This window comes from Eriocheir sinensis, chromosome 60 (genome assembly GCF_024679095.1).
Source record: "Eriocheir sinensis breed Jianghai 21 chromosome 60, ASM2467909v1, whole genome shotgun sequence".
Taxonomy (NCBI): domain Eukaryota; kingdom Metazoa; phylum Arthropoda; class Malacostraca; order Decapoda; family Varunidae; genus Eriocheir; species Eriocheir sinensis.
The window spans coordinates 8,389,969-8,402,920 of NC_066568.1; the positions used below are offsets into that span (position 1 = coordinate 8,389,969).

Below are 12,952 nucleotides of genomic sequence, written 5' to 3' on the forward strand. Positions count from 1 at the left end.
TCCAGCGGTACCCTATGATCCTACAAAGGCACTTCGTACCGAAGACATGAACACAGTTCTTCAAGTCACTGTTCAGTGTCAGTGTCTCACAGCTATGCAGTAAGACAGTGAGCACAAGTGACAAGTTTCGAATCTTTGTCTGCCTGCATAGTTATCGACAACGCCATATACTCGTGTTGATGGAGTCCACAACACCGTGGGCCAGGCCAATCCGTCAAGTGACTTCCTGGTAGACCCACCATTGTTATGCATTACCCAACTAGGTTCGTGAAAATTTTGGTGACCTCAGTGTCCTCACCACACGCGTGGATAGACCGAATTGTGTCATTCAGCAAGCATTCAAACGACTGGACCTTGGTTTTGGCTCAGGAGACCTTCAGTCCCAGAGGCTTCGCCTCCTCATGCAGCACTTCGAGAGTCAACACCAGGACCTCCACATTTCACAGCACTCTCAGTCCCAGAACAAAGGCCAGTCATCAGGTCAATAATCCCTGCAGGAATCCCACGAATCTGCAGAATGTCCCAGAGTGCCTCACGATGCACTGAGTCAAATACCTTCTTGAGAACGACATGGGCTGCGAACAACCCCTGTCGAAACTCACGTCGGCGTTCCACAAGGCCGCGAAGTTTTTTTTTTCTTTTTACGTTCGCCCTGTTGCACAGGTAAGCTATCTTGATGGGGACTGCTGGTCAGCCCCAGCCCGTTCGTAGTGCAGGCAAGTGTTTATAGTGGCGCCATCTTGTTTGGCTCATGGTGATTTCGGAACTCATCTTTGCTCCACTGTAGAGAATTTCGCAACAGTCCGGGTTGATAAGTGTTCTTCAGGACAGGATGTAGATAATTTTAAGCCACTCGGCGATGACTGAAAATTGTCAGCTTGTAGGGGCGGTCCGGACTTGAACCCGGGTCCTCCAGGAACCTGTAACTCCCCAGTATCTTCCAGGGTACCAAGCACCCCAAACCGATTTGAGATTGCCATTGTCTACGCCTGAGCACATGTTTGGTTCCTCAGTTCCTCAAGATGGAACTCCGGAGGGTTGCCTCTTGAAATTTTCTTGAACCTGATGCGAATCCTCAGTTTTGCAACAACGCCTGTGGTCGGTCGCAGAGGAATCAGCACTCCGGAAAACCCTACACTTCTGAAGGATCCACCGAGTACTAGCGATAATGGGATCGATCTCCTTTGCCACACCGTGAGCATTGTTATACCAAGTCCAGCGGCGAGGCTCGCATCTCTGGAACCAAGAACCAGCAGTTCTCAGCCTTCTGGACTCAGCAAAGTTCAGAAGAAAAGAAAAGTTGACGTTTCTGGTGCCAAAGCCATGGGGACCCACACATAACTCGTTGCCATCTATCTCAGCGCCAGTAGCTGCATTGACGTCGCCCAAGAACTTGGCACATAATATCTCTTATCTCTTTCTCCAAAAGTTCACACATCTCGGTAGGGGCGTACACTGCAATAAGAGATATGAAGCCCAAGGTATGCTTCAACCTCGCCAGCATCGACCGAAGTAATCTCAACAACAGAGGACTGCGGCCGAAAAGAAGGTACTATAGGTACTCCATTGAGACGAGCACCATCGCTCTGGCCTGACCAGCAGCAGGTATAACCCCCACAACTGATCTCTCTATTGCCAGGTCTCCACGCCTCGGAGAGCTCCACTATGTCCACTCAACCTCCCGAGTTCAGGTAACACATGGGGTAGTCGATGAAGAGCTCTGAATAAACTTTAAAAGAGAAATAAAAGACAAGAGAACATAATGATGTCAAGATCCATATAAACTTTTATCCTGTGAGAAAAAGGTGATATCTAAGGAAAATATGAAGCCAATGAAGAGGTAGAAACTGATGGACACCTTTCTGGGGCGGCACTCTACGAAGGGTTAACTGAATGACACTTGATGGTAACGAAAGGAAAAGGGAATTAAAAGTGTGACACGAAAGTTGGCATGTGAATAATGGAACGGAGAAGGAAGATAATTAATGGAAGGACTTTAGAGAAGTGTGAATGGGAAATGATGGGAAGAGGAGGAAAATTCGAGAGTAAGGGAGATGAACTGCTGGCCGGGAGGAAAGGAGGAAAACAGTAAAGGAGGAGGAATAAAGAAGTATGACGGAAAGAAAGAGGGATGAGGAGATGTAACAGAAGAGAGAGAGAGAGAGAGAGCAAACAAATACACCTTACCTTCCTCCTCTTTGTCGTCCAAAAAACACCACCACCACCACCACCACCACCACCACCATCATCAACAACAACAAAAACAGCAGCAACAACAGGTGGTAAAGAAGAAGAAAGCCAATGACAGAGGAGTGAAAGGAAGGCCAGAAAAGGAAAGGATGAAACGAGAGTAGCGAGGAAGGAGAAAGGGAAGGGAGGGGAGGGGACGGAAGGGAGGATGGAGAGGGAGGGAAGCAGAGTGATAAGCAACAGTGAGTGGAATGGCCGATGGAACAGAAGGTGGAGGAGAGGGAGGGAGGGAGGATGGCAGCAAATTTTGTGGTGATGTGGATAGAGGTGGTAGTGAGGTGGTGGGGGTGGTGGACGTTCCCTCTTCAATTAAGCGGATGATGGTGGTGGTGGTGGTGGAGGTGGTGATAGTGGAGGAGGAGGAGGAGGAGGAGGAGGTTTCTACACAAACTTTTGACCTAGAGATTGGTTTGTTCTTTTATCTTCGTTGTTGCTTACTGTGTGTGTGTGTGTGTGTGTGTGTGTGTGTGTGTGTGTGTGTGTGTCCATAACTGGGTCACATCTACCTCACGCGGCATATCATATTTCTCTCTCTCTCTCTCTCTCTCTCTCTCTCTCTCTCTCTCTCTCTCTCTCTCTCTCTCTCTCTCTCTCACACACACACACACACACACACACACACACACCCTAAATAGCACGGTGGATTATAGTACTGTCACTAGGAATGATATCAAGGAGGAGGAGGAGGAGGAGGAGGTGGAGGAAGAGGAGGAGGAGGAGGTGGCAGTGGAAGGACGAAGGGAATGTAAAGAAAGGAAATTCGTCCCGATAAAATTAATGATTCTCTCTCTCTCTCTCTCTCTCTCTCTCTCTCTCTCTCTCTCTCTCTCTCTCTCTCTCTCTCTCTCTCTCTCTCTCTCTCTCTCTCTCTCTTAACATGTTCTCTCTTGAGAAACGTCGCCTCCGAGGAAAACTGATCGAATGTTTTAAAATACTTAATGGTTTCACGAATGTAGACAGATCAACATTGTTTATGATCGATGACACTTTGCGCACGAGAAACAATGGCGTAAAACTCAGATGTAGACGCATAAATTCAGACTGCACCAAATTTTTCTTCACCAACGTTGTAGTGCGAGAATGGAATAAGCTTCCACCATCAGTGGTCCAGTGTAACACGATTGACTCCTTCAAAAATAAGCTCGACCGTCACTTCCTTCAACTTAATATCAACTAGAGTAGAAATGCAACGTTTTGGAGTCTTCTGATTAATGTAAAATCACTTAGGTTTAAGGACAGACCACCAAGTCTGGACCATGGGGTCTGTGTGGTCTGTTTTTCTATGTAAATCTATGTAAATCAATCTCTCTCTCTCTCTCTCTCTCTCTCTCTCTCTCTCTCTCTCTCTCTCTCTCTCTCTCTCTCTCTCTCTCACACACACACACACGTACACACACACAAAGATGTTTAGCCAGTTTCTGTAAATCTCTCTCTCTCTCTCTCTCTCTCTCTCTCTCTCTCTCTCTCTCTAGACAGGCAATGCGGGCCTCCAACTCTCTTCTCTCTCACATCATGTCACAGTCAAGTCTGAAATACCCTCCAGACACGTACATGTGTGCGTGTGTGTACGTGAATGTGTGTGTGTGTGTGGGGGGGGGGTTGATATGTGTGTACGTAATGGTGATGTAAGTTTTCGTATTAAATCTGTCTGCTCTCTCTCTCTCTCTCTCTCTCTCTCTCTCTCTCTCTCTCTCTCTCTCTCTCTCTCTCTCTCTCTCTCTCTCTCTCTCTCTCTCTCTCTCTCTCTCTCTCTCTCTCTCTCCATAGAAACATACCGAGATACAGACACAGACAGACAAACAGATAGACAGACAAAGCAGAAAGAAGAAATGGAAGAAAGGAGAAAAATAAGAAGAAAGAAAGGATGGAAGGAAGGATAGAAAAAAATATGATGATTGAAAGACAGCAGAGAGGAGAGATACGAAGGAAGGAAAGTGGGAAAATAAGAAACAATAAGAAAGAAACGAGATAATGAAGGAAGTAAGGATGCAGGAAGGAATAAAGAAAGGATGGAAAAAGGAAGGAAGGAAGGAAGGAAAGAAGGAAGGAAGGAAGGAAGGAAGGAAAGAAGGAAGGAAGGAAGGAAGGAAAGAAGGAAGGAAGGAAAGAAGGAAGGAAAAAGAAATAAAGTAAATGAAAGGAATGAAGGAAACTATTGAGGTAGGAGGGGAGGAGGAGGAGGAGGAGGAGGAAGAAGAAAGAAAGAAAGGAAGAATGAAAGAAAAGAAAGAAAGAAAGAAAAAGGAAGGACAATGGAGGAGGAGGAAGGAAGGAAAGAAGGAAGGAAGGAAATAAGAAAAGAAGGAAGGAAAAAGAAATAAAAGAAATGAAAGGAGTGAAGGAAATTACTGGGGTAGGAGGAGGAAAAAGAAAGAAAGGAAGAATGAATAAAAAGAAAGAAAAAAAAAAGGAAGAAAGGAAAGCAGAAAAGATCGAAAAAAGTATAAAAAAAATAGGGGAAAAGAAAGATAACAAGGGCAAGACAGTTCCTGGAGCTGATGCATAAAACAAAGGCATATATAAGGTAAATATTGATAGACAGATAGCAAAATAAACAATGGATTAGAGAGTGGCTGATAGTTTATGCCAGGGTGACAGAACAAGCCTCTAATAATGTCACGGCGCCCACCTGTAATCAAGCACCTGGCGGGGCTGATAATCTTACCTTTAACCCTCCGCCGTGCCGTCATTACGTCCAGTTATCGTATTAATCAATGGACGTGGGGCGAAAGCTAAGGCTCAAGTGTAACAGTGACAAAGAAAAACGAACGCAGGAAAATTAGAATGTGATAATTATTTTCCATTAGTGTCTTTTAAAATTACTTGTTCATTTTTCCCCCTGATATGAGTCAGTGTTCTTCCCCTACACACACACACACACACACACACACACACACACACACACACACACACACACATGCCCCCACGTACACATACGCCCCCCACACACCTTTCTGTGTTCTGAATATTGATTAGATGAGAGGCCGGTAAGCACTTACCTGTGTGTGTGTGTGTGTGTGTGTGTGTGTGTGTGTGTGTGTGTGTTCAGTTGATCCAAAGTAATGATGAGTGTGTGATGAGTCTGGTGCTGATGATTTGACTATTAATAATGATAGTATTATAATTAGCATAAAGGAATTAAAATATACGATGAACCTATTTATGACAATAATAATGATAAGGAACAACTACTAATACTAATACAAATTATAATACTATCACTATTACTCCTGCTACTACTTCTACTATTTCTTCTACTACTACTATTACTATTACTACTGCTACTACTACTACTACTACTACTACTACTCTTAATACTATCATTACTTTCACACATACACACACACACACACACACACACACACACACACACACACACAACTGCTGTCACACTGTCCAAAAGAGTGTCATTTTGAGAAACCCATCACAGCCCCTCCCACCCACACCCACGCCCCCCAACACCACCCCAATAATGCCCCCTTTCTGCCCCGACCCCCTCACGCCCATCCGCACCCTTTCCCTCAACCCCCCCGACAGACATCCTCCTGCACCTCCCACCCACACACACTCTCCCGCATTCTCACCCTCCACATCTTCCTGCACTCCCCCAACACACCCTTTCCTTCCACACACTCGCCCGTCACCTCCCTCCACCAGAGCCTTCATCAGCCCTCCTCTGTCCCTTCTTTTCGGCCCTGTTCTGATCCGTATCTATTGTTTTTTTGTTGCCTAGTTTTTAATTGTAGCGATGACACCTTCACCTCTCATGTAGCACCTGTCAAAAGTACACCTCATTACACCTTGCTCCCCCCTTCTTTATCTCTCCTCCTCCCCCCCTCCCCCCGCTACACCGTCACTTCCCGTCCCCAGGAAAAAAAAAAGAATGTGGATTGGAATGTGATTTGATGTCATTCTATTAATAGCGCAGGAGAAACTTGGCAGGGCTCATACTCTCTCTCTCTCTCTCTCTCTCTCTCTCTCTCTCTCTCTCTCTCTCTCTCTCTCTCTCTCTCTCTCTCTCTCTCTCTCTCAGAGTGGGCGCCGGTCACTAGTGGCGTCCCTCAGGGCTCGGTTCTTGGCCCAGTGCTCTTCATTATTTACATCAACGATGTGGATGTTGGACTCAATAATCGCATTAGTAAATTTGCAGACGACACAAAGATTGGTAACTCGGTTCACACTGACGAAGACAGGCAAAGCCTCCAAGAGGATTTGCACAAAATTTCAGCTTGGTCTGATAGATGGGAGATGCCCTTTAACGTAGACAAAAAATTGAAGAAGGAATAAAGTTCGAATGCGCGGCGCTATGCGTTAAAAAAAAATACCATAAGGACTTTGGGGGGTGGGGGTCGCTCCAAACCTCACCAAAACTCAACAATGCATCGATGCGCGATGCAGCAAATAAAGCGAAAAGTTGTTTTCATTAAAAAAAGAATTTTTTTTCAAATAAAAATGTAACACTTCCGCTCTACAATAGTTGGTGTCAGACCCACTTGAAATATGCGTACAGTTTTGGTCTCCCACCATGCAAAGGACATTGCTAAACTAGAAGGTGTTCAGCGTCAAGCAACAAAAATTATCCCTTCCTTGCGCAACAAATCTTACTAAGAAAGGCTTTCCACCCTTAACATGTTCTCTCTTGAGAAACGTCGCCTCCGAGGAAAACTGATCGAATGTTTTAAAATACTTAATGGTTTCACGAATGTAGATAGATCAACATTGTTTATGATCGATGACACTTTGCGTACGAGGAACAATGGCGTACAACTCAAATGTAGACAAGTAAATTCAGACTGCACCAAATTTTTCTTCACCAACGTTGTAGTGCGAGAATGGAATAAGCTCCCACCATCAGTGGTCCAGTGTAACACGATTGACTCCTTTAAAAACAAGCTCGACCGTCACTTCCTTCAACTTAATATCAACTAGAGTTGAAATGCAACGTTATGGAACCTTCTGATTAATGTAAAATCACTTAGGTTTAAGGACAGACCACCAAGTCTGGACCATGGGGTCTGTGTGGTCTGATTTTCTATGTAAATCTATGTAAATCTCTCTCTCTCTCTCTCTCTCTCTCTCTCTCTCTCTCTCTCTCTCTCTCTCTCTCTCTCTCTCTCTCTCTCTCTCTCTCTCTCTCTCTCTCTCTCTCTCTCTCTCTCTCTCTCTTTCAATGTTCCTCTTCCTCATACTTCCCATTCTTCCCTTTGCGAGGCGCGCGTCCACACACACACACACACACACACACACACACACACACACACACACACACACACACAGAGAGAGAGAGAGAGAGAGAGAGAGAAGGGTAGGGGGTGAAAATGGGAGGGGTAGGGTCAGAGTGGGAGATTCATATTTGAGTTAGTGTACATGTGGGTCATGAACGTACACACACACACACACACACACACACACACACACACACTGCAACCTAAACCAACCCAACGTAAATGGTACAACTCTCTCTCTCTCTCTCTCTCTCTCTCTCTCTCTCTCTCTCTCTCTCTCTCTCTCTCTCTCTCTCTCTCTCTCTCTCTCTCTCTCTCTCTCTCTCTCTCCTATCAGCAGATAAAAATGGTGTAATGTGTGTGTGTGTGTGTGTGTGTGTGTGTGTGTGTGTGTGTTCAATGATGTACTATACTTTGTTCCATTATGCATTACGTACTCTAATCTTTTGTGTTCTATTACGCATTATATTACAAACACACACACAAAGCCACACAAATGCAAGTAAAACAACAACCACCCTTTCCGACTTCTTATCTCTCGTTATCCTTTGCAGTTCCGTCAAACTTAAAAATTCCCGAGGGCACGGATGTCCTCTACTTCAGACTAAATGACACCGTGGTCGGGAGCAGGCCGAGCCGAGCAATACTGCACATGTTCCTCAAGCCCAGTGACACCAGAACAGCAGACACGGCGAGCCAGGTACAAGTGCCTGCCTCGCTCATTAAGGCGTCCGTGTCTGTGTTCAAGGTAGCCAGACCCAGACGCGCAGGTGGAAACATACAAAAGACGGTACGTGTGTGTGTGTGTGTGTGTGTGTGTGTGTGTGTGTGTGTGTGTGTGTGTGTGTGTGTGTGTGTGTGTGTGTGTGTGTGTGTGTGTGTACCTATTTGTATGTACCTAGTTGTGATACATATGCAATGAGGTACGCCCGTGGGAGTCTTCATCGGTCAAAATTATCTTTATACTCATTTATTTTATTGGCCTGAGCAACCTCTTCGTCCAGGCTGTTCCAGTGATCAATGCATCCACTGGGAGAACTGTATCTCTTGACATCTTTTAAACATCTCGTCTGTTAACATTCCTCTCATGTTCTCTGGCTGCTCCCCATCCCATGCAAACTGATCCTCTCTATCAGTTCTGTCTACTCCCTGCATCACCCTGAACACTGCTATCATGTCACCCTCCTCTCTTTTTCTTTTAAGGATGGAAGCCACAACCTCTCCCTGTTGAGTTTTCAGGCTAGGGACCAACTTGGTTGCTGCTCTTTGAATTCTTGTTTATATGGTTCGTTTTAAGTAGGAGTGCCGCATATTTCTATCTAGGACGGCTCAAAACCACTATGAATTTCTTTTTCATCTCTTCATTCACGTAGTGAAATAGCACTATGCTTGTCCACATCTTTATAAGTCTCTCAGACAATCTTGTGTATATGTTTTTCGGCCGATGAGTCACCCTGGACAAGCACACCCAGGTTTGCTCTTTTGATATTTTTGTTTCCCATCGTTTAACCGCTTGCCGGTCCTTTAGAATTGATATCCATTTCCAGTACCATGCATTTTTTGCATAAATTTTATTTCAAATACCTGACTCCACTCATATAAATCCTGTCAAGATCTTCTTGCAGTCTCTCGCAATCCTCTACAGCTTTGTTTTTTAATCGTCTGCAAACAGGCGTGCGTGACTGTGTGTTCCTTCAACCACATCATTGAAATAAATCAGAAACATTATCGGTGCCAGTACTATGCCATGTGGAGCCCCACTTGCTACGTCCCTCCATCTAGTATACTGACGTATTACTGTTCTCATCTGTTGGTCTCTCAGGAAGTCTCGTCCATGGCAGAATGCTCCCTCTCAATCCTCCTATAACCTCCAACTTCCTCAACAACTTTCTCAAACAAAACAAAATCCACCCAACTGTCTCTTATGTAATGCGTCAGTTGCTCTTGAGCAAAATCTCAACAACGCGATTATCCACTTCTGAACCCAAAAGGATTTTCCGTCAAAAATACCAATCTCTTCCAGACAGTTTATCTATACGTCTTTCAAAATTCTCTCGCAGAGCTTGGTGAACAACACTAGTCAGCAACACGGGCCTGTAGTTGAGGGCTTCTTCCTGTTTCCTCCCTTGTAGATTGTTACCACATCAGCCATCATCCACTCCTGTGGCATTTCTTTCCTCCAGTGAACACACGACAATGCTGTGGATCGTATAGGCCAGCTGGGCTCTGCATTCTTTCAGTAGCCACATAGATATACCATCTGTGTGTGTGTGTGTGTGTGTGTGTGTGTGTGTGGGTGTGGGGGGGTGTAAGTATGTGCGCGCCCGTGTGTGTGTGTGCGTGTTGAGGTTCTGGTTGCTGGGCTCCTAAGTATAGGCTGTCCGATGAATGGATTGTGTGTGTGTGTGTGTGTGTGTGTGTGTGTGTGTTACGTCTGCACACACAAGGCGTATGTTCATAAAGCTGTACAAAACTCATACGGCCATACGTCCTTCCACGCGTGAAGAAGCGAGGTTTCATGCTTACGAATTTGATTGTTTGTATCAATATATTATGTAATGTAAGTGTGCACGTGTATGATCCATGTGAATATATGTAAAGCTGATCAGTACACACACACACACACACACACACACACACACACACACACTCTCTCTCTCACTTCCCCTCAGCAATAATTCTCCTCTCTAATATTCCTTAATGATCGCCCTCTCCCTTTTCCCCTCTCCCTCAGTGATCTTTCCCCTCACTTTTCCCCTTTCCCCTCCTCCCCTTCAGTCTTTTCCGAATATTTGCCCCCATACATCCATCTACCCGGTTCCCCCTCCCTCCTCCCTCTTTCTCTTTCTCTCTTTGTCCCTTCCTCCCCTTCTTCCCTTCCCGCCTCCTTCCCCTCGACCCTTTGCCTACATCATACACATCCACGCCTCCTCCTCCTCCTCTTCCTCCACCTTCTCCTTTTCCTTCCTCTTCCTTTTCTTTAACATCCCTGTTCTTCTCTTTTCCTTCTTTGCTTTCTGGTATAGTACAGCGACTTCTACTGCTGTTTATATTGCTACCACCGCCAACCAGCCGCGAACACCACAAGAAACAGAATACCAACACCCACAGACATAAGAACAAATCCTAACGCAGCCACAGAGCCAACACAACACAGCCCCCCTACCACTCGTTTGCCACCCACACCCTCACTCCGTCTCCCTCCAACAGGCAGTGACCCAGATGATGGAGACGTACAATCCGGATAAGGGCAACTGGGTCAAAGTCGAAGTGTATTCACTGCTGCAAGAGTGGCTGACGAGGCCGGAGGATAACCTAGGCGTGGTGGTGGAGGCTCGAGACACGCAGGGGAATCAAGTGGCTGTCACCGACCCCTGGGAGATCGAGGAGACGAAGGACAAAGTAAGTGTGTATCGGCATTATAAGACACTTTCTGTTCTCACGTCAGTTATTTCTAAAGGTCAAAGAGGGGGTCAGTCGGGTTCTAATGAGTGTTTCTTGAGTTTCGTAGTACAGAAGAAGGGTCACACTACCACCAGGGTCATAGAACTACTCCTGGAAATGCCCACAACTCCTATGAAAGCCTTGTCAAATATGTGTTTTTGGACGACGAAATGACTTATACTACGACGCATTACAGGGCTGTATTCTTAAACATTTTGACGGCCAAGCACACATATTTTACAAGGCTTTCCTAAGAGTTATAAGAATTTCCTGGGGTACTTTTATGGCCCTGGTGGCAGTTTGATCCTTCTTCTGTACCATGAACCTATAAAAACACTCATTAGAATCCGATTAATCTCCTCTTCGGCCTTTGAAAATAGTTGATGATGAGAGGGGTGGAAGCCTCTGAGAATACCGTCCTGTGGTGACTGATGGGAGTAGCGGTGTTGTGTGGTGATGCGTGGTGGTGCAAGGCAGTAGTTGTGGTGACTGTTAATGACTGATGGTGGTGTTCGTGGTAATGTGGTGGTGACATGTGGCGATGAGCAGTAAGCGTTGTGGTGGTGGTAGTGGTGGTGGTGGGGTTGCGTGGATGATGAGCGGCAGCGGTTGTGGTTACGGTGGTGGTGTGTGGAAGCAAGTGTTAGTGGTCGTGGCGGTGGTGGTGAGAGAGAGAGAGAGAGAGAGAGAGAGAGAGAGAGAGAGAGAGAGAGAGAGAGAGAGAGAGAGAGAGAGAGAGAGAGAGAGAGAGAGAGAGAGAGAGAGAGAGAGAGAGAGAGAGAGAGAGAGAGAGAGAGAGAACAAGGGGACTAAGGAAGAGGAGTAACACAAAGAAACACAAAGGAAGAACAAACAACAGCAGACCTGATGGTCCTTACGAGGCTGTTTGTGACAAAGGTGGAAGATGAAGGACAGCAAAGGCGAAGGCTCCTTCCCACCTCTCCATCCCTCCAGCCAAAGCTGGCAGGAAAGGAAAAAGAACCATGCAGCATGGAAAAACTGCATGGAAATTATGTAGGAAAGAGGAAAGAACTACCGTTACTGCTACCACTAACCGGGCGATCAAAAACGGACAAGGACACCAGTATTAAAAAAAACTTAACGTTATTACGACAATGAGTAATATCTTAGTTGCTGGTTGGATTCAAAATACTTGTCTAATCTATTCTTGAAGGCCGTACCTGTTGTACTATCAACGACAGCACAGGGTAGAGAATTCCAAACATTAACAACTCGATTGAAGAAGAAGTGTTTGGCTTCGTGCGACGAGAATCTTTTACCACTTATCTTGAAATTGATATTTCTTCTTTCTTCCGCATTAATATCACTGAATCCTTTAAACATTTTAAACACTTCTATTAGATCGCCTCGCATTCATCGTTTTGATAAGCTGAATAAATTTACTTCTATAAGCCTTTGTTCATAAGATAAATTTCTCAACCTAGGAATCATTTTTGTTACTCTCCGTTGAACCCGTTCTAACTTTTCTACATCTTTTCTGTAATAGGGAGACCAAAACTATACACAGTGCTCTAGATGGGGTCGAACCAGCGAATTATACAGTTTTAATATTACTTTTTCCGATTTATTATTAAAGACTCGTCCGATGAAGCCAACCTATTTGTTTGCGGTTTTAACTACCTCTGAACAATGCTGATTGGGCTTTAAATCGCTTGATATAGTGATTCCAAGATCCTTTTATTTACTTACTGCAGAAAGTTGTTGGCCATTCATTACGTACTGAACACGATTGTTATTGTTTCCGATGTGCAACACTTTACATTTGTCAACGTTAAATTTCATTTGCCATTGATTGGCCCAACGTGCAAGTCGATCTAGATCTGATTGTAAAGCTTCTTCGTCGAGTGTCGTAGTTACCTTACTATCGATTTTTGTGTCACCAGCAAATATTGATACTTTGCAAGTGAGCCCATCATCGATATCATTAACGTAAATTAAGAAGAGCGTGGGACCAAGGAGGAGGAGAAGTACAAAGGAGTACAAAGGAAAAGCAAACAGGAACAGACCTCTTC

The 12,952-nt window shown here is 45.1% G+C and overlaps 1 protein-coding gene across 2 annotated transcripts in view; it reads left to right on the plus strand.

Annotated features, from left to right (window-relative positions):
- Positions 1–12,952, plus strand: part of LOC126985864 (growth/differentiation factor 8-like) — a 47,642-nt gene that overhangs the window by 24,609 nt on the left and 10,081 nt on the right. For both annotated transcript variants that reach the window (XM_050841347.1, XM_050841346.1), the window contains exons 2-3: positions 8,030–8,265; positions 10,686–10,877. In XM_050841347.1, coding sequence (XP_050697304.1) covers positions 8,030–8,265; positions 10,686–10,877 — 428 coding nt within the window. The remainder of the gene's footprint in view (positions 1–8,029; positions 8,266–10,685; positions 10,878–12,952) is intronic.